The sequence below is a fragment of the Pogoniulus pusillus genome, chromosome Z, assembly GCF_015220805.1.
Source record: "Pogoniulus pusillus isolate bPogPus1 chromosome Z, bPogPus1.pri, whole genome shotgun sequence".
In the NCBI taxonomy this organism is placed as follows: domain Eukaryota; kingdom Metazoa; phylum Chordata; class Aves; order Piciformes; family Lybiidae; genus Pogoniulus; species Pogoniulus pusillus.
The window spans coordinates 44,589,873-44,612,026 of record NC_087309.1 but is presented as its reverse complement, the minus strand read 5'-3'; the positions used below and the strand labels follow the sequence as shown (position 1 = coordinate 44,612,026).

General features: G+C 43.1%; 2 protein-coding genes across 5 annotated transcripts in view; one reads left to right on the top strand and one right to left on the bottom strand.

Annotated features, from left to right (window-relative positions):
* The window catches only part of SMIM15 (small integral membrane protein 15), a 104,217-nt gene extending 88,281 nt beyond the window's left edge, over positions 1–15,936 (top strand). Inside the window, exons 1-3 of one of the 4 annotated variants that reach the window (XM_064140824.1) lie at positions 13,199–13,218; positions 13,576–13,652; positions 14,237–15,936. In XM_064140824.1, the coding sequence (XP_063996894.1) occupies positions 14,264–14,488 (225 nt within the window). In that variant the 5' untranslated portion in view covers positions 13,199–13,218; positions 13,576–13,652; positions 14,237–14,263 and the 3' untranslated portion in view covers positions 14,489–15,936. The other 3 variants (XM_064140822.1, XM_064140825.1, XM_064140823.1) reach the window with 3 other exon arrangements.
* NDUFAF2 (NADH:ubiquinone oxidoreductase complex assembly factor 2) overlaps positions 15,924–22,154 on the bottom strand; it is a 75,042-nt gene continuing 68,811 nt past the window's right edge. Inside the window, exon 4 of the mRNA XM_064140821.1 lies at positions 15,924–17,034. Coding sequence (XP_063996891.1) covers positions 16,759–17,034 — 276 coding nt within the window. The 3' untranslated portion in view covers positions 15,924–16,758. The remainder of the gene's footprint in view (positions 17,035–22,154) is intronic.

Genomic DNA, 22,154 nt, shown 5'->3' with positions numbered 1-22,154 from the left:
TGAATATTTCAACTGTACTTGGACCAAATATTTTATGAGAAAATAATACAATACAAACTTCTGATTATGACCCTGTCCTCTTGCACTGAATTCTCTTACATCTTTCTGCAATTCCTTCATTCTGCTTTAGAATACTAATTAATGTTTTGGTTTTGTGACAGATACTGTTACTGAAATAGCTGCCTTTATCTTCTATCTAAATTATGTCCGTTTTTTTGTCAGACTATCATCTACTTTCAGTTATTGAGACATCTAGTGAAATGGCTCTTTTAAAGTTTCCAATAATGTACAGAGTTAACCCTCCAGGGGGAGTAACCTCGAACCTGACCCCAGGTGGTCTGAACACCACCAGCTGATTCATGGTTAGCCCACTCCCCTTCCTGTCTAAAGGTCTACAAAAGCAGGGGGACTTCCTGTGTCGCTCTCTCTCTGCCTCCCTGCCTACCAGCATCACCATTCTGCTCCTGGTTCTCTTTGCTTTACCACGTGGCCATCACCCACTAGGCAGTCAAAGCCATGACCATCAAAATCTGGTTGTATTTACACATTTTGTATTTGCTTTCCCTTCCCTATACCTTTGTAACTTCCCTACCTCAGATACCTTTTTAATTTATTGTTAAACTTCTCTTTTTTAACTTCCAAATTGAGTGAGATTATTTATTTGGTTGTGCTTACCTTTTCCTATCTCTACATCTAATCCCTTTCTTTTGGAGAAGATGGGGTAAGAGGGAAAGGCACTCTATAAACTGTTATTGGTTCTATCAAATATATTTGAGTCTCTGGGAATTTAAATTAGAACTGAGGCAAATAATAATAAAAATTTTATTGCTATCTTTGAATAACTTATTTAGGTCTTAATTGTTTACAGTATTTAAAAAAAAAAAAAAAAAAAAAAAAAAAAAAAAAAAGGAAGTTATGAAGCAGAACTTTAGGAAAAGTGCACATTACCCAGCACAAGTTTTGATAAAACATGACAAACAAAATAAATTCAAACAAAATAAAAACTGGAAGCAAAAGAATTTGCTTATGAACTAGAGTTGATTGCAGCTGACCACAGTTGTAGAAAAATAAAGTGAAAAGTTTCCTATCAGAATTGGTTAAACTTTAGAACTTGTTTTGTTTATTCATTATTAATAAGCCTGGCACAAAACACAATGTGTTGATGACAAAGATATGTGGAAGGCTGTGTCCAACTCCAGGCTCCTCTGCACAAGAGGAACAAAAAAAGAGAGAGGGAGCCTAGAGCAAGTACAGTAGATGCCAATAAAGGGCTTGCAGCATCTCTCACATGAAGAAAGAGTGAAAGAGACAAAACCATTCAGCCTGGAGAGGAGATGGATCAGCGAGACCATATCAGAAATGATGATAGAAGTGGGGAGAAAAGGGGGTGCAAAGAAGATGTAGTCAGACTATTCCAAATAAAGGATCAGAAGAAATGAGCACAAACCAGGAAACCCTGTTTCACTGCCAGAAAAACATTTTCTTCCTGTAATGGTAGCCAAATGCTGGAACAGGTTGCCTGGAGAGGTTTGCAGAGAATCCACCCACGCAGATACTCAAAACTCTGCTGACATCTTGAGCATCTTGCTTCAGGTGCCACTTGCTCAAGTTGGACTGCATGATGCTGAAGTCATAGAATCATAGAATCAACCAGGTTGGAAGAGACCTCCAAGATCATCTAGTCCAACACATCCCCCAGCCCTCCCTTCCAACCTCAAGCTTTCCACAACTCTATGAAATTAGAGGACAAAAACAAACCAAAGAAAGTTTGTAAATGTTTCAATGTTACAAACTTTCAGAATGAAAACACATTCTACACAAAACCTCCAAGGGGAAAAAATATTTCATAGGTTGAATTTTATGAGTTTATAAAAGGATTAGAAGATTCAGTTTCCCACAGCAATTTGTAATACTACTAATCCACTGAGAAGACACCTTCCAGTCATAATTTCTAAAGCTGGGATTATAAAAGCATGAAGTATGTAAGAACTTTTTAGATGTCCTGATCTAGCCGCAGTCAAATTGAGCTAAGAAGTCATTCCCCCTAAACAGTGCATATCAGCACACCTGTGATTGCTCCATTACCCAGCTCTCCTATATTACGCCTTAATATACCCCTTAAACACAGTTTATCTCAAACACAGTTTTAGTAGATGTTTTTAAACCAGGTAGTTCTGGCAGAATTGTTAAGAAAGCAATTAGAATCATAGAATCAGTCAGGGTTGGAAGGGAACACAAGGATCATCTAGTTCCAACCCTCCTGCCATGGGCAGGGACACTCTACCCTAGACCAGGCTGGCCTTAAACACCTCCAGGGATGGGGTCTCAACCCTGGGCAACCCATTCCAGGGTCTCACCACTCTCATGGTGAGGAACTTCCTCCTCACATCCAGCCTGAACCTACCGACTTCCAACTTTGCTCCATTTCCCCTAGTCCTGTCACTCCTTGATATCTTGAAAAGTCCTTTCCCAGCTTTTCTGTATGTCCCCTTCAGATACTGGAAGGCCACAAGAAGGTCACCTTGGAGCCTACTCTCCTCCAGATTGAGCAGCCCCAACTCTTTCAGTCTGTCCTCACAGGAGAGGTGCTCCAGCCCTCTGATCATCCCAGTGGCCCTTCTCTGGACACACTCCAGCACATCCACATCCCTCTTGTAATGGGGGCTCCAGAACTGGATGCAGTACTCCAGGTGGGGTCTCACCAGCGTGGAGTAGAGGGGGAGAATCACCTCCCTCACCTTGCTGGCCACACTTCTCCTGATGCAGCCCAGGATCTGGTTGGCCCTCCAGGCTGTAAGTGCACACTGCTGGCTCATGTTGAGCTTCTCATCCAGCAGCACCCCCAAGTCCTTCTCCTCAGGGCTGCTCTCCAGCCAGCCACTGTCTAGCCTGTATTTGTGCTTGGGATTGCCTTGACACAGATACATGACCTTGCACTTGGTCTTGTAGAGCCTCATGAAGTTAGCTTGTTCCCACCTCTCCAGCCTGTCCAGGTCCCTCTGGATGGATCCCTTCCTTCCAGCACGTCTGCTGCACCACACAGCTTGGTGTTGTCAGCAAACTTGCTGAGGGTGTGAATTAGAAACACAAGTCACATAAAAGCTTTGACAAGCAACACTGAAAGCCAGCTTCTTGACTTGTTTCAGTTATAAGCAGAACAGGTCACCTTACCCTGACAAAATTACAGGTATGAATCTTTTTTTTTTTTTTTTCCCTAGGCAATGAAGAAAGTCAAATTGCACTTTCCAGGGACTGCAGCCTCACTTCAAATACTGTGTGCAGTTTTGGTGCCTCAGTGTAAGGGCACTGATCTATCAAAGTGTATGCATAGAAGGATGACCAAGATGATTAAAAGGTCTCAAAAGGAAGAGTAAGGAGGAGTGGCTTCATCACAGCCTACAAATTCCTCACAAGGGACAGTGGAGAGGGAGCTGATGGTCTCTCTGTTGACCAAAAGTAGGATACAAGGAGATGGAATGAAGCTGCATCAAGGGAAGTTCAGATTTGGCATTAGGAAAAGGTTCTTTCTTCACTGAGGGAGTGCTCAGTCACTGCAACAGACTCCCCAGGGATGTAGCTCATATCGCTCAAGCAGTATCCGGATGATGCCTCAGGGATACGATTTTGTATTAGGTAGCCCTGTAAGGAGCAGGGAGGGCTCAACGATCCTTACGGGTCCCCTCCAGCTTGAGATGTTCTATGATTTATCTGCCTGTGGCTCAAGTCCAGAACTGGCTTCATTGAGTTCTGTGACCTCAAGTCAGAGATCTATGTAGAAACAGTGGTGTAAAAAAAAGGTGTAGGAGTGGGGTCCTGTCCACCTTTGCTCCAGAGCTGTTACTAAGTTTGGGCTCTTGCTTTGAATCTCTCTTGGAACTTTGTTGCAATAATGCCTGTGCCTGGTCTTCTATCTTTCTGACTCTTGACTCTGATTCTAACCTGCTAACTTGACTTTCTGGCTTTATGTTGGAGCTCTCTAATCAATACAGACTTGCCTGGTGACCTGAACTGTTGGCTGAATCTTGCTACCACCATAAGGTCTGCTTTGCTCTTCACACTCAGGCACTGTGGCACTGAATCCTTGTTAGTGAGGCAATGGCCCTGCCTGCCTTATCCCATGTCTTACCTGCCCTTTACAGAGTGGCCTAACTTTAATTGCTTCCTGACAAGTATGACTGTGAACCTTTGGTGAGTACAGAGTGGATTCCAACGCTAATTCTGTGGGTAGAGCTCTTAAAAAGCGTGCTTCTAGGAAGGAATATTTCCAACTTTAAAAATATAACTGATCTAAAAGGCTTTCTGCTGCCCAGAAAAATGAAAATAAGGTGGGTGTTCAAATTTAATGCTCTTACATATCTTAAAATGGATAAAGAATTAAAGAAAACACCCCTGATTTTCTTGCAGGGATGAACTATGTTGATGTCAGCGTTCAGTCACCTGAGCTTTACAAGCAAGGCTGCCAAAGTTGCTTCAAGTCAAATCAGATCTATGACAGCTGTGAGAACATTTCTAAGAACATTATTTGAGGAATAAGGAAATAGAAGTTCTACAGCAGTGAATCAGTGAAACTTTTTTGATTGTGCTTTGAATACATAGTTTTATTTAAACACATGAGCATAAAGCTGAAGAGTTTCAGATCACCTCAGTGTTGAGACTGGTCGATGTTTAGACATTGTAGACTTGGAAATGTTGCTTTATGTTTAATCATTCTGCTTTGCCAAGAATGAACTGAAAAGCTTTTAACTTTATGTGTTTTAACTCTGGTGCAAATCTAGATATGGGAACATGACAGAATTCTCTTTTCTTCTAAAGACTACCTCACTGTGGAAGAGAAGGCAAGAGGGATGCACACATAATGCTACAGACTGCTATAGCATTCTATTCCACGAGACTAAGAATTCAAATAAGGTACAGACTCCCACTTAGAATCATAGCATCATAGAATCAACCAGGTTGGAAGAGACCTCCAAGATCATCCAGTCCAACCTAGCACCCAGCCCTAACCAATCAACTAGACCATGGCACTAAGTGCCTCATCCAGGCTTTTCTTGAACACCCCCAGGGATGGTGCCTCCACCACCTCCCTGGGCAGCCCATTCCAATGGCAAATCACTCTCTCTGGGAAGAACTTCCTCCTAACATCCAGCCTATACCTACCCTGGCACAACTTGAGACTGTGTCCCCTTGTTCTATTGCTGGTTGCCTGGGAGAAGAGGCCACCCCCCACCTGGCTACAATGTCCCTTCAGGTAGTTGTAGACAGTAATAAGATCACCCCTGAGCCTCCTCTTCTCCAGGCTAAACAGGCCCAGCTCCCTCAGCCTCTCCTCATAGGATTTGTGCTCCAGGCCCTTCACCAGCTTTGTTGCCCTTCTCTGGACATGTTCCAGCACCTCAACATCTCTCTTGAACTGAGGGGCCCAGAACTGGACACAGTACTCAAGGTTTGGCCTGACCAGTGCTGAGTACAGGGGAAGAAGAACCTCCCTTGTCCTGCTGGCCACACTGTTCCTGATGCAGGCCAGGATGCCATTGGCTCTCTTGGCCACCTGGGCACACTGCTGCCTCATCTTCAGCCTACTATCTATCAGTACCCCCAGGTCCCTCTCCTCCTGGCTGCTCTCCAGACACTCAGTCCCCAGCGTATAGCGCTGCTTGGAGTTGTTGTGGCCAAAGTGCAGAACCCTGCGCTTGGCCCTGTTAAATCTCATCCCATTGGCCTCTGCCCACCCATCCAGCCTGTCCAGGTCCCTCTGCAGTGCTCTCCTACCTTCCAACAGATCAACACCTGCTCCTCGCTTGGTGTCATCTGCAAACTTACTGATGCTGGACTCAATGCCCTCATCCAGATCATCAATAAAGATATTGAACAGGACTGGGCCCAGCACTGATCCCTGGGGAACACCACTAGTGACAGCTGCCAACTGGATGTGGCACCATTCACCACCACTCTCTGGGCTCTGCCATCCAGCCAGTTCTTGATCCAGCACAGAGTGAATCTGTCCAAACCACGAGCTGCCATCTTGGCTAGGAGCTTCTTGTGGCAGACAGTGTCAAAGGCTTTGCTGAAGTCCAAGTAGACTACATCCACAGCCTGCCCCACGTTCACCAGGCAGGTAACCTGATCATAAAAGGAGATCAGTTTGGTGAGGCAACTTCCACTGACAACAGTTACTTTCTATATAAGACGGAGCAGGAAGCAGCCAACAATGCTGGCTACCTTGCAGATCTCAGTGATTCATACATACTCTATTCATAATTTAATGCTGAAAATGGCATTTACTATATGTACTGAAGGCTTATATTGTCTTCCAGCAGCAAAAAGCAATAAAATACTTCATAAAGTGCTCCTGAACACACATAAGCAAAAAAAAAAAAGACACTGCCATAGACACATCTGGATGGAAAACGGCAGCCACATAACACACAGGGAAAACATACCATAGCGGATAGGTTTAGCTGCCTGGAAAGCTGTAATGAGTTTAGAATGAGGCTCATTGCTACAGCCCTGAATCGTTAAAGTACATCCTATAAGAGTCTGAAAAATTCACTTTTACCTTAGAGCATCAGGAATCCTTGTGGTACACCATTAAAAAGGAATAAAAATCACTGGGGGTTTAAAAAGGTGTTGTTGTTTAGGGTTGCCTGTAACTTGAACTAGAATCTAGAAGGACACTAGAATAACTATGAGGGGTATACGCTGGCTTTGTGATTAGAACTACTTTGGGAGACATTCCCTGGCCATATGGTGGACACTGAAACTCTATACAACACAATAATCATTACTGTGAGTTATCAGAACTTCATTCTTACATCATATGCACAGTACAATGGCTCTTGCAGGCACTATACTGGCACATCTGTTCCACTCCAGTTAGGGACAGCACAACTTCATGAAGTAGCTGTGACACTTAGTAAATTAGCATTATTACTTCCTGCTGCTCTTGGAAAGAAACTATAAAAACAGCAACCATGCTCAGCTCATTAATGAATTGTGACAGACAGAATAATGGCTCTGGTTTTCAGAACGTAACACACACATGAAAGGTTAATTTTGTTTTATTTCATTTTGTTTTTCTAACCTCAAAGAGTAAAGTTTGCAAAAAGGGTATAATATAAGACGTAGGTATCAGTCTTAGCTTTTGTTTCTCTGTGGAAGAAGCCACAGAATGAACCTGCTTGTGCACAGTTTTGCAGAAATGTCTATTTAACCACCAGAAAGATAAAATTCTAGTAAGTTTTTGTGGCAGAAAATAGAGTAAGACCACAGATTCAAGAAACATTAGAACTGCAACTATAATTCTTGAATTTGAAAAAATTGTGTTTAGATCCATTACTTGCACATAGCTTTAGAACAAACACAAATTCCTTGTTGAACTCAAGCTTCTACAAAATCAAGGAATATCTAAATCCTAAAAGTTGAGGTGATGGTCACAGTGGCTCTTGTTCCTTTCATTTGACAACTTAAAAATATTTTAAGAAGGCGGGAAAAAAATATTACCACCTACATATACATAAAGGCATGGAGTTGATTCACGGAAGAATATGCTTTCTGGTTTAGGTTCCTTGCACTTCAAATTGGCATTTCACTTCCTTGCACTTTAACTTGGTGTTTAACTGGGTATTTAACTTGAGATCGCTACCTTCAATCCTTAGTGCCCTCTATGGTCCGTGGAGGGAAAGCAGCAGGTTCAGAGAGGAACTCGTGGGGTACCTGATGCATGACTCACATGTCAGAGGCACCAGCCTTTCTCCACTGCCTCTCTCTGTTGTTACCTGGGCACCAGACTTCTGTGGAGATGACTAAAATTCCCTGAATCAGTTCAGACCTAGCGTCACAGTTGGAGTATGATCCCATGACCATGTTTCTTACCTGAATTGCTGCAAGAAGCTACCTCAGGGAAGGCCTCTGAGGACTTAAAAATCTGCATCAGCAATCATTTGCTTTTTTTCCTCTCCTTCCCTACAATATAACCCGTTCCCTTTTTGAACTGTGTGAAGACCTAAAATAGGAAATACAACTCTTTACTCTGCTCTTGTGAGACCCCACCTGGAATATTATGTACAGTTCTGCAGCCCCAAACACAGGGACATCGAACTGTTGGAGTGAGTACAGAGGAGGACCACAACGTTGATCAGAGGCCTGGAGCACCTCTGCTATGAGGACAGGCTACAAGGGTTGGGAGTCTTCAGCCTGGAGAAGAGCAGGCTTCAAGGGGACCTTGTAGTGGCTTTCCAAATTCTGAAGGGGGAGCTACAAGAAGGCTGGAGAGGGACTAGTTATGAGGTCTTGTAATGACAGGATGAGAGGTAATGTATTTCAACTGGAAGAGGGGAGATTTAAACTAGATGGTAGGAAGAAGTTCTTTACAGTGAGGGTGATGAAACGTTGGAAAAGGTTGCCCAGGGAGGTTGTGGATGCTACCTCCCTGGAGGTGTTCAAGGCTAGGTTAAACAAGGCCTTGAGTGACCTGTCCTAGTAGGAGATGTCCCTGCCTATGGTGGGAATTTGGAACTAGGTGATCTTTGAGGTCCCTTCCAACATAAACCATTCTACAATTCTATGATTCTATAGAGTAAGGCCTGACACAGTTCAGTTCTTCAGGTACATTATTCATTGTAAGAGTAGTGAGAATGTTATTATATAAATGAGTTCACTTAGAGCACAGAAGCATTTGATCACTTTTTAACTGAGTATTAAATAAAATACTATGTTCTTCGCTTTTTAAGATAACAAAAGTGTGCAGCACATCACTTGGCATATAGGCCATGCACTACCCCAACACATGCTCTATCCTTGAAAGTATAAGGTAGCAGAACAATTTTTAAAGGATAGTTTGAAATTAAGTTAGTAGAGAAGCAACGTTACTCATGATTTTGACTACTTTCATCTTGGATACTCAGCTGTGTTGAATGGTAGCCAAACTACAAATATATGGGGTTGTTCATGTAATTTGACAAACAAAGTTATACTGCAGCTCCACTTAAACACCAGTGTTTAAAAAGACAGATTTGTAGCAGAAAAAATATTCCTTAGTCCCCATTGGTACAAAGCGATTTTGTTGGCTCAAGTGATGCTATAAACTCCAGAATGTTTATTTGCTGGCCTGTATGGTGAATATATCGTACATAGCCAAAAGCAGTCCCAGTAAAGCTTTCACAGATCAGAGATTTTACGGGCTGGAGAAAAATGCAATAGTCAAGCTATGTTTCAAAACTCTTCAAAAAACCATCACTGTGCAATGGCACAACAATGTCACCCATCTTTTCTAGAAACAGAGACATTCAGCAGATAGAGCACAACACATATATTATTGTCAAATTCATGCTGTATGTAGGGAAAATAGCTTCAAATAACTAATTTTATCACCAGAATTTACAGATTATGAAAAGGCAAGTTACAGATTACACTGCATGAAATATGTAGCAGCTTCATTATACAGAGAAATTTTTGACTACTGATACATGTCAACACATCTAAGCAAAATGGAACACATTTACTCAAAGTTTGCCTTCACCACATACACTTAAACACACTAAAGATTCCATGGAGTTTTCAGTCACAGTTGCAGTGAGAAAAGCTCTGCTTTCATCAAGTAACTCTGCTATTTTCCATGTCTGTGTAATATCCTAAGCAGACCACTATGCATTGTGCCTTTATTATTGCTGGATTTTTTGAGCACTCTTTCCATTCTTTGGCCCACTCCCTCTTTGAAAGAGTGACAATGGACAGCAATACTTTTCCTCTCCAGCACTTTCTCATGAAATTCCACCGAAGGAGAATTTCTAATGACATTCTTATATATGTGTTTGGTTTCAGATAAATAAATATAAAATAGAGATGCATAAATTAACTAGTGATTCAATTTTATTAAAGTTGATTCATAAATTCATACTTTATTACAATTTGATGCTACTTCTGTAGCTGCTGTTACTGAGTTATGTAGTTACTGAAAAGCTTAACTCCATCCTAAGTAGAGATTTTGCATCGGTAGATGCCTTCCCACTCCTTCCTAAGCTCTCCAGTTCTCTCATTCATCTGCTTGTAACTGACAGATGAAAAAAATTAAAAGTGGGTGTCTCAACATACACACTGGCACATAAAGAGTAATAAATAATAGAAAAGGGCAAGTCAAAGAAATTCTAGTTGAGATGTAAAAGAAAGTGCACATTTACAAAGCAGCAGTTAACTGCCAAAATGACAGTTAACATAAACATATATTTGATGTGGTCTTTTAAAGGATTCTGGGAAATGTGCTGAGGGTTTTGCTGCACTGTCTGGAAGACAGTGAATTCTGGAGTTTCTGTTCTCTCTTTGACTACTTAAAGTATGAAAACTGAGTAACTAAAAAAGTAAAACAAGTCCCCATATCTTATGTAGTCTGGATGAATTACTTTGAATTTATGGTAGAGTGCAAGCCTCAAGTGAGCGTAAGCTTTCCTATTGGTTACTAATGCCTAACACCTCCTAAGACAGATGTACTGCAGCTATCAGTCATGGTTGTACCTGGGCCTCTTTTCTGTACCTAGCTACCTATCTGCACAAACCTTAAAGGAGCAGAACTATTGCGACCAGGACTCCTACAACCATGCTATCATCACTGACCAACTATAGAAGTTACCAGTAAGTGTAATGACATAAGATCTGTTTTCTTAGAAAAGCAAATTTAAAATGCCTCCTTTTTATTTCTTCCCTGTTTCAGTGAATCAGGCACTTTCCTTTTAAACCAATAAGCTAGAGAAGGTGTAGAAAGGCAGACAGGAGATTATTCCAATTATATGAAAGACTGGGACTGGATATTAATTTTTCAGCAAACCTAAATTTGGTGCAGAGCTGTTGACAAGGTCAGTGCTTAATTTGATATCCACACCCAAATTTAACATCCAGAAATATAACCACATCCCCTCTAGCCCAATAGGCAATTTTACCAGGAATGATCTAAACTTATGTAATAGCTCATCTACTTTTACATTAGATATATATGAATACAGAACCTCAGAATTAAGCTCTAAGCTCCAATAAATTTAGATTGTTAGATTTTGCTAAGACCTGTATCTGCCTAAGACTTTTAACAGTCATGTAAGTGGCTGAGTAGCACATGTACAGAGATACATGTATAGATACCTACCAAAGGTCTTGTGAGTCGGGGAAGAAGTCAGAAGCTGACTGGAAGCTGGCCAGCATTAGTGTTGGTGACTTCACCTGGTTGCTGCTTCTGTCCTCAGAAAACTTCTCCCTTTACAATAAACATGGATTTTATATTATAGGATATACCCATTAGCCAGCTCAGGTCACCTGCCCTGGCTTCTGCACCTCTGAGTTTAAGCTCCTGGCTGAATCAGAACTTAAAATGGCCTGCAGGCCATGGCTGGCCCAGTGAAACCAGGATAGCATGTCCAGTAAAAGAGTAGCTAAGGACTTTGGGCTTGTCTAGCTTGGAGAGAAAGAGACCCGAGAACAATGTCATTTCTCTCCACAGTCTCCTACGAAGACAAGCGGAGAGAGGTGCTGACGTCTTTTTCCTTATGCCCAGCGACTGGACATGTTGTAACAGTACAAAGCTGCACCAGGCAAGGTTTGAACTGGACATTAGAAAGTATTTCTTTACGAAGAAGGTGGTCAAACACTGGAACAGGCTCCCTAGAAAGCTGGAAAATGGCCCATGCCTGTCAATGTTTAAGAGGCACTTGGGGCAACGCCCTTAATAACATGCTTTGACTTTTGGTCAGCTCTGAAGGGGTCTGGCAGTTGGACAAGATGATCATTGTCAGTCCCCTCCAAATGAACTACTTTATTACTTTCTATTCTGAAGAAGTATTACAAGAGTGTGAACACTACAGGCAAGGTTTTAATAAGAATGTACAAATAATGATATTTTACATATAAGGCAAAATTGCATTCAACATACAGAATCACAGAATGGTAGGGTTTGGAAGCGACCCATGGGGATTATATAGTCCAGCTCCCCGTGCAGGTTTGCTTTGCAACCTGCTCAAGCAGGTTTCAAAAGTCTCCAGAGAACGAGACCCCATAACCTCTCTGGGCAGTCTGTTCCAGTGCTCTGTCACCTTCAAAGTAAAAAACTTTTTTCTTGTGCTTAGGTGGAACTTCTTGTGTTTCACTTTGTGCTCATGGCCCCTTGTCCTCCGGCTGGGCACCTCTTAAGAATCTGGCCCCATCCTCTTGACCTCTGCCCTCTAGACAGTGATAAGCATTGACAAGATGACCTCTCCAGGTTAAACAGCCCCCATGTGCCTCAGCCTCTCCTGAGAAGATTAGTTTTAGTCAGATCCTTTGTCAATGACTCCCTCATCGACAAAATTATTGGTGTGCTTGATGTCCTTTAAATAAAAAAAGCAAGTTCCGGTGTCATTATTTACATCGCTGTGCATGTGCACGCCTGAGCAGAAAGGAAGAAGGAAAGGACTGGCACAACACATGTAGAACAAACTCTGAAAACCTGAATTTTGAGTGTTAGAATATTGAAGGCTGTAACAGTCATGGAGACTGCGCTGCGATGAGCCGAGTGTTCTGCTGAGGTCAGGTCAGGAGAGCCGCGCAGCAATCACAGCTCCGGTAGCAGGCAGCAGCTATTGCACTGCAGCGCCGTGTGCTGCACAGCTGCTTCCGGAAAGATCAGCCGAGCGGGCCAGGATGCCCCGCATGGCAGAGACACTTGCAGTACCACGCCAAGCTACAGCTAAAAGCTACCTGCGTCCTACTGCAGATCGTACTAAAAGGGCACTAAAAGAGAGAGAAAGGGGAGACGCTAGAGACCAGTGACAGCGTAGGGCAGCAGGTTCCGAATCCGCACCGGCCTGAGCGGCCTGCCGGTCACTGCCAGAGTACCAGTGGTTTTAGCTGCATTCCGCCACCAGCCTCCATGGGGCTACTGCACAGGCTTAAAAATCCACTCCGACAAGCGGAAACTTTCCTCGCAGCACCTCTTTTTAAACGAAAGGGAACGTCATCACCGCGGCAGCGCAGAAGGTCACCGAACAGACGCGCGCATCTGGTGCCGGAGGCGCTGCACCTCCAGCGGGAAGCACGGCAGCACCAGGACCCCGGCCAGCGGGCGGCGGAGCCGCTGCACCCACGCTTACGGCTGCGTGTGCGCCTGAGTGCCAGCCTGCAGGCAGGCGCCCGAGCCCCGGCGTGCCACGCGTGTGCGGCGCTGCTTCCCTCCGCAGTGACGTCTGGCGGGCGGTGGCCAAGGAGGTGGGTTGGGTGCCCGGCGGGGCCGCTCTAGCAGGCTCTGGCGGGCAGACTCTGTTTCCTCCGCGCTCGGCCGGCATGGGCGGAGCGGGCGCCTTCTTCCTGTTTCCGCTCGGCAGGCCGTCGCCCCCCAGCGCAACGGTACCGCGCGGTGGTGGCCGCGGGGCTGCGGGAGGGGAGCGAGGGGAGGGGAGGCGAGGCAAGGCGGCACGGCACTCTTCTCCCGCCCCGCGCCTCAGCAGTATATCTGCCGTCGTCTCCGGCCGGGGTAGCGCTACCTGTGCCGAGCAGAGGGAAGCGCTGCTGGGAAGGGGCCGCGCCGCGCGTTGTTCCCTGACGGCCTATGTCTTCTCTCTGCAGAGACCTCGGCGCCGCCTTTCCGCCGCTCGACAGGCCCGGAGGGTGCCCGAGGCGACGCAGGGCCCACCCCGCGGCAGGTGAGGGTGGGGCGCGCGGCCGGGCGTGACGGGGCTGCGGGGGCACCATGACGTCACGGTGGCTGCGCTGGTGTGGGGTAGCCGGGTGGCGGCTGCCTGGCGGCGCCGCGGCCGAGGGCCTGGCCGGCACGGGCACCGCGGTGCCCCCTTCTGCTCGGTTTTGACGTTGTTTTTCACTCGCCGGCTGTTGGTAGCTTGCTATTTGAAGTTACTCACCGGCTCCCATGTCCGCCGTGTACGACCGACGGAAAGGCAACCTGGCTATGCGTGCTGCCCTTCGAGAGAAACACAGCTTAATTTCCTTTTCCCTATAGCAGTATTTTATTGGTAGTATGTGATGGATGCTACCGAGTAGTACCTGATACTGCCATGTAGTTTCCAAATGAAAACGCCAGATTATTTTGTAAACACTGTACTTTAAGGTCGGATCAACACTTTGTTGCACACTCTCACATACTATGCACTGCTTTTTAACTACTATCAAAAACGAGCATGCCGTTTTAATGATAACTTAAAATGGTAATCGCTGTGTACAAGTGTTTTTATTTTTCTGAATACTCAGAAATTATTTCATTATTCCATAGGGTTTCCTTAATAGAAGACTAGGAAAAATGATTGATATTAAGGCTTGGGCTGAATACATCGTGGAGTGGGCTGCAAAGGACCCATATGGCTTTCTAACTACAGTGATTTTGGCCCTTACACCATTGTTCGTAATAAGTGCAGCACTTTCCTGGAAGCTTGCAAAAATGATTGAGGCCAGGGAGCGAGAGCAAAAGAAGAAACAAAAACGCCAAGAGAATATTGCAAAAGCCAAACGAACAAAGAAGGATTAAATGCGGGGGAAGGGGGAAGACCTTGTGCAACAAATCCACCTTTAAGATTAAACACTTGTACATTTCGTTGTAACTGTTCTTTGATACTTCATCCTGTTACTTCTTAAGTATAAAATTTAATTCCCTCAATGTAGTTTTTCTGTGGAGATGATTTGTGTTAAACTTTGCCCAAGTGACTCCTGTTAGAAGCAGTTAATCTACTTGCATTCCAGTGCAAGTTGCTTTTCCAAATTTGCACAGGTGGCTTTGGGGATAGGATTATTTTTCTTCTTTGAGCTATGATTTAACAGGAATCTTAAAAACTGAGATTATGGTGGAAATGTGAATTGCAAACTGGAATACAGAAAGGCAAGTTATGTTATACCTTCAGCAAAGATGCAGACATAAACCAGCTACAGTTATCTGATTTCCTTGAAGGATACAGCCCATGGCGCTGGTGTCTGTTCTGCTGTGTGTCCATAGGGGCTGCTGAAGCCTCTTTAGTGGTGGAGCTTGTCTGCAAAAAGTTATCTTTTCCTCTTTTCTGAACTAGCAGCCATCGTGTTTTAATTCAGCCCAAACTCTAGGAAGCTGAATTCTTGTTCTTGGTACCTTCATATATATTAATCCCCTTGCATTCTACAAAATACACTACTATATTTGGTTTTCCCTAGTGATCACCTGAATACTCCACCTGTAAATAATTTGTCTCTCCCTTTAGGAACTTTTTTTATTCTGTGAAAAACAGCCATAAATGGGTGAGACCAAAGGCCCAGGTAGACTAGTGTCCTGGCAAACTATAGAGGTGGCTGTGGAGAAAACACGGTGCACATGCTGGTGCCAGTAGTGCTTCCTATCCTTTCGTCTACCCTTGATTCAGGGCCTTCTGAGTTTAGGCAACATCTTCATTCTTCTGGCCTTTGAAACTCTGCTACCTTCCAGGCTGCATAGTGGAAAAAATCTGAGCAAGGTTTGTGTTGTAACTACATCAAAATGACTTAATTCCAATTCATGTTTTTCTAACAAGTGATTCATTTTTCAAAGTCTAATTTTTATTAACAGTATAGTTCTAAAGAGCTTGTGGCATTTCTCAAGGTTTTTCATATTTGACTTCTAAGCATTAACAGAGCTGTGCTTTGTAGCAGCTAGTCCTGTTTAAAAACAAAACCCTGAAACACTGTTGTTCAAATGAGGAGACCTATAGGACTAGTTGCTAGATGGGAAGTGGAGTCTGAAATAACTGATATTAGATGTTGATGTCCTTTCCCTTCTGTTGGTCAAAGCAGGCATTATTAGAATATGAGATCTTGGCATTTTGTAACTATATGGGGATAAATCTTCACGTTTTGTATCAAGTATTGTGAAATGTGCTTGTGTTCCACCTTTGATACCATTGTAGCGTAAAACACATGGAAGAGAACTGATGAAAGATGCAATGCATAAATAAATTTGATACTTTTTTCCAAAAAGTTACGTGGTCTTTATTTTGACTGAAGTTCCCAAACAATTTCTAAGCAAATACTCTGCAACCTCTGGCCAAAGAGTAAAGAAATCCCCATGTACAGCAGAAATAAAAAAAAAAAAAGGGGGGGTTGGTTTTTTGTTTGTTCTTTTTTTAAAATATTGATGACAGTGCCTTGCCCAAAACCCTGTGTTGTCTTCCAGCAGCTTTAACCTCTACTACATAGTGCTTATATGTGCTTTAACTCTGCCTTATTTTATCCTGTGCTTACTGATGGCTGCAAACCAAACACTATTCAAGTACATTGATTGTTTTAAGTTACAAGGATGTGTTATCAGTAGAATGCATCATCAGCATAGCATCCTAGTGATTCTTGTCAATGACATCAATTTTTCCATCCACATGCCAGAGGAAAGCACATGTGCTGCCAAGGCAATTAACAAGCATTCTGGAAAAAAATACTGCTAACTAATGCCTAGGTTTGGGAAAATTTGAGTGTACTGATTTCACTAACATTTATTACATTATTAAGATTTTTAAAGAAAATGAGTCTTTAAGGAAAAAGAATTATTTAAGAAAATGAAGTTTGCTAGAAAGCCTTCTGCCTGTGATTTCAAGAGTAACAGATGAACAGTAGCTGTCAAAACCAAACTTTGTAACACATGCTGGTTTTCATTAAACTCAAACATTTTACAACAGTTTGTTGTGATCAAGCCCCTTTGAACAGTTCTGCAAAAATAAACTGCCTTAATATTACTTTATTGCATATCCACTTTTATATAAAAGCTGGTTATGTTGTCTGTTAAACTATTTATCCATTTAGTGCCATCTACACATCCCCATTGTGTTTTTTATTATGACCACTACTATTGCCTGATGGCATCCAGGAGCCTGGCTGAAAGGTACTTGCAGTGCTGGTTGGATCTTGCGAAGGCTCTTTCTTTCCATAGTATGGAGCTGATGCATGGCCTCTAATACGAGTCTGAACTGGTTCAGCAACGAGTCCCTCCTTGTACTCCTTGGCCTGAAGCAGCTTCTCCTTTTCAGCTACATCTTTGATTTTCTGTTTCATTTCTTCTCTGTAATTTTCATTCTTAAGAATCTCCTATGAACACATTGGAAAGATAATTAGATAAATCAGAAGTAAATGCAAAACACAGTGTTGGAATGAAACATTTCACAGTATCACAGTATCACCAAGGTTGGAAGAGACCTCACAGATCATCAAGTCCAACCCTTTACCACAGTGCCCAAGGCTAGACCATGGCACCAAGTGCCACATCCAACCTTGCCTTGAACTGCCCCAGGGACGACGACTCCACCACCTCCCCAGGCAGCCCATTCCAGTGCCTAATGACTCTCTCAGTGAAGAACTTTCTCCTCACCTCGAGCCGAAATTTCCCCTGGCGCAGCCTGAGGCTGTGTCCTCTTGTTCTGGAGCTGGCCACCTGAGAGAAGAGAGCAACCTCCTCCTGGCCACAACCACCCTTCAGGTAGTTGTAGACAGCAATAAGATCACCCCTGAGCCTCCTCTTCTCCAGGCACATTTTAGACAGTGATTAATTTTATAATCCAAATTTTTAGCTACACAGGCAAGAAAAAATCTGGCAAAACAAAGGGGTATTCTGAAACTACAGTTTTAGCCTTAGTTTAGAATGCTTTCCTGTGTTGATCACGTTGAAATAAAATTTGTGGTGTCTCAGGTTCACTAACATGGGATCAGAAAGGAAAATATTAAGTATAGTCATAAATGTGAAAATGCACTATAAAAAGGCTTTTATACTGCTTTCTTTGTAGGATTTGTTGCTATAGTCAGTCACTTGCATTTCTTCCTATAACTATGCATATGACATTTGGTGCAACCTTGACTCTGCTACTACATAAGCTGAAGCCATGCAAGATTAACAAATAAAAATCACAACTGAACAAAGGCTAGGGCTGAACCTAAGTACTGAGATGGTACAAGCAATTTAGGAGGAAAAAAACACCTAGTGGTGGTGGTGGATGGGTGAGCAGACAGGAAGCATAAAATTCCCTGCAAGAAACCCTGCCTCAGAGACTTGGAAGACAGCTCAGTAAGGCCAAGGACCAGCATGGTCCAAGAAGCAAGGAAGGTCAACACATCCTGTTCAGCATACAGCATATCCTGTTCAGCATATGACACATGCCTGTTCAGCACAGATGACCTCAGTGTTGTGATAAATAATACTAAGCACAACACTGCTTAGGTGAGCTGTATTTTAACTCCAGGTATCTACCGGATATGTTTGCCAAAATAAATGTACTGCATTTCTAACAGGTTTAAAATCTTTTCCCATGATTAACAAAGTTATATTAGTAAGGTAATAGTAGCTGCAACAAAACGCCAGATGCTCCAAAGTCCATTTTAAGTGGTGATGCATCATTTCAGACTCAAGTAAAGCTCTTTCAGTCAGCTTTCACTGGTGGAAGTATAGTTGTGACTGAGTAAAATAACCAGACTGATCTTGAAAAAAAGTGTGAGGAATTATTAGCAAGTGCAGAAAAGTAATAATAATGAAGTGACTGTATAATCCACAACAGGAGATTTTTTTTTTCAAGTCTGAAAGTGCCTGCATGCATTTATTTTATGCATTAATTTCATGCCACTAACATGTACAGCAAAATCAAGCTTCCTGTGCTTGAGCTAAAGAAAATGTGAATCATGAATCTTGTGCCAGCTGACACATTGGAAAAACTTCATCAAGTTTATTTGGCATAAATATCTTGTCCTTTCATCCTGGAAAGTCTGTTTTGTGAAATTATCTGTCCTTGTAGTGTTAACAGCAGTAAATACTAGAGCTTTTTAAAACAAAACCAAAACCAAACAAACAAAACCCCAAACACAACATTGATATTATATTTCTAAATAGTACCATTGCCACTGCAGTTTGGAACAGAAGTTGCCCTGCCTCTAAAGGCATTTAAATAAAACATACAAGTAGTTCAAATCTGAAAAGGACATTCAGTCAGTTCAAAATGCAAATTTTAATTAAATTATTGCAAGAGTATTTATAGAAGGAATTAAAACATTTTAGAAATGTGCAGGATCTTTACAGCTGATCTTCCAAATTAGGCTTCAGTTTACCTGCATGGTTGACTGCAATTAAATAGAGTAAGTCTTTCAAGAAAGGTTTCTCCTCACACACCCTCCTGTTTTTACATGGTTTCCTATAACCGGCTGAACAGTGGTAAAGACAACATCTGCTGGGCTATTCTACCCACAAGTAGGCTGGAAATCTGCATGGCACTCAGGTTCTTCCGACTCACCCACACACAGCAATATTTTAACTTTGAGGCTCCCTTCCTACCCAGTCCTTCACTGTTTGCTACACTGAACACTGATCGGGAGCTAAGTTTTTGTAGGGTTTGTTTTGGTTTTGTTGTTGTTGTTTGTTAGGGGTTTGGTTTTGTGGGGTTTTGTTTGTTTGTTTGATTACATTGGCAGGTTCAGCGCATTTACCTCCTGTTCTGCTTGAAGATGAAACGAAATATTTCAAAATAAATAGCTTCACCCTAAACTGGCACCCCCAAGCATACTATTTAAGTTTTCTGCTGAAATATAAGAATGTGAATGTGTAATGTGCTCTTTTAGGGGAAATAAAGAATCATTCTATTCAAGACAGAGAACACAGTAACTACTAGGTAACTGGATTTTTTTAAGGGTTAAGCTTATTCTTCCAACACTGTCTTTATACATATAAGTGATATAAACCCTTCAGTTCTCAGGAGACATTGTCGTCTAAGGAGGAACAGAAATAGGTTTCATCATTTCTATTATAAAAGAAATCCATAGACTGGGTTCATGCTAAAAAATAACAAATACATGAAGACATGACACCATGTAAGGATTTCAACTGATGTAAAACATGTAGATGTTCACCTTGAAATTCATCAGATCCTAGCATTTGAAACCGATGTCCAACTATGTGTTCTACAGTTTACTTTTAGGTGGAATGTGGAAAAAAAATACTCCAAGTCATTACTTATCCAGCCTTGGTGATTATTACAAGTTCTATGAGGTTTTTAATCCTTCAAATGATTGGAGCTGCATATCTTTCATCCTTATAAATACATGTTTGAGAAAGTGATCTCCAAGGTTTTCTGGAAGATCCTAACATTATCACCAACAAAGTGTCAAAGAGGGCCTATGTAGAGTTTAGGGCAGCTGCATTTCACCCAGAAACTCTTCTGCATATTGTGATATCTTAGCAGCAGTAGCATCTGTATGAACAAAAATGAAAGACCGCTTGCTTGTGCAGGCAACACAGCCCAAGACACGTTACAGTCTTTCAAGTGCATTATTGCAAAAAGGAACAAGCTGTATTCATGCCATTGTCATTTCATTTCCACTTTTCTTGCAAGTTATATTTCTGTTAAACGCTCTCACTAAATTTTGACAACTGGGATATATCATGAAGCATCCTCCACTGCTTAGAAATGTATTCATCTCTACTTTATGTGAAGGGGAGAAAACTAAGAGCTTATCCCTAGTCAAAGGATTTCCAATGCAGATGAGATGGCTAAGCCACTTTCCATCATTTATCAGCAGTCCTGGCTCACTGGAGAGGTCTCCAAAGACTGGAAGCTGCCAATGTGATGCCCATCCATAAGAAAGCCTGGAAGAAAGAACCAGAAAACTACAGACCTGCCAGCCTGACTTCAGTGCCAGGCAAGGTCATGTAACAGGTTGTCTTGAGTGCCATCACAAAGCACCTACAGGATGGCCAAGGGATCGGGCCCAGCCAGCATGGGTTTAGGAAGGGCAGGTCCTGTCTCACCAACCTGATGTCCTGTTATGAGCAGGTTACCTGCCTGGTGAATGTGGGGCAGGCTGTGGATGTAGTCTATCTGGACTTCAGCAAAGTCTTTGACACTGTCTGCCACAAGAAGCTCCTAGCCAAGCTGGCAGCTCGTGGCTTGGTGAATGGTGCCACATCCAGTTGGCAGCCAGTCACTAGTGGTGCTCCCAAGGGTCAGTGCTGGGCCCAGTCCTGTTCAATATCTTTATTGATGATCTGGATGAGGGCATTGAGTCCTGCATCAGTAAGTTTGCAGATGACACCAAGCTAGGAGCAGGTGATGATCTGTTGGAGGGTAGGAGAGCCCTGCAGAGGGACCTGGACAGGTTGGATGGGTGGGCAGAGGTCAATGGGATGAGATTTAACAAGGCCAAGGGCAGGGTTCTGCACTTTGGCCACAACAACCCCAAGCAGCGCTACAGGCTGGGGACAGAGTGGCTGGAGAGCAGCCAGGAAGAAAGGGACCTGGGGGTACTGGTAGATAGTAGGCTGAAGATGAGGCAGCAGTGTGCCCAGGTGGCCAAGAGAGCCAATGGCATCCTGGCCTGCGTCAGGAACAGTGTGGCCAGTAGGATGAGGGAGGTTATTCTTCCCCTGTACTCAGCACTGGTCAAGCCACACCTTGAGTACTGCGTCCAGTTCTGGGCCCCTCAATTCAAGAGAGATGTTGAGGTGCTGGAATGTGTCCAGGGAAGGGCAACGAAGCTGGTGAGGGGTCTGGAACACAAACCCTATGAGGAAAGGCTGAGGGAGCTGGGGTTGTTTAGCCTGGAGAAGAGGAGGCTCAGGGGTGACCTCATTGCTGTCTACAACTACCTGAATGGAGGTTGTAGCCAGGTGAGGGGTGGTCTCTTCTCCCAGGCAACCAGCAACAGAACAAGGGGACACAGTCTCAAGTTGCACCAGAGGAAGTATAGGCTGGATGTTAGGAGGAATCTCTTGCCAGGGAAAGTGATTTCCTATTGGAATGGGCTGCCCAAGGAGGTGGTGGAGGCACCGTCCCTGGAGGCATTCAGGAAAAGCCTGGGTGAAGCTCTTAGTGCCATGGTCTAGTTGATTGGATAGGGCTGGGTGCTAGGTTGGACTGGATGATCTTGGAGGTCTCTTCCAACCTGGTTGATTCTATGATTTGAGTGTACTGTTTGAATATTTGATGCTTAACCTAAATGAATTTAAACAGTGAACACAATCTGTTAAAAATTAATCCCTACAAGTCAGCAAAAAAATTAAAAATTACGAATGGAGAAGGGGAAAAGGGAAAAGAGAAGAAGGGAAAAATGTTTTGCATCATTATTAAAAGTATTCTGACATGATAAATTGTCTTGTAATAGTTTCTTGATGGAAAGAAGTAACTAAAAGTCCAACAAAGTGCCAGAAGTTAAGCCAATTCACTTGTTTTTACAGT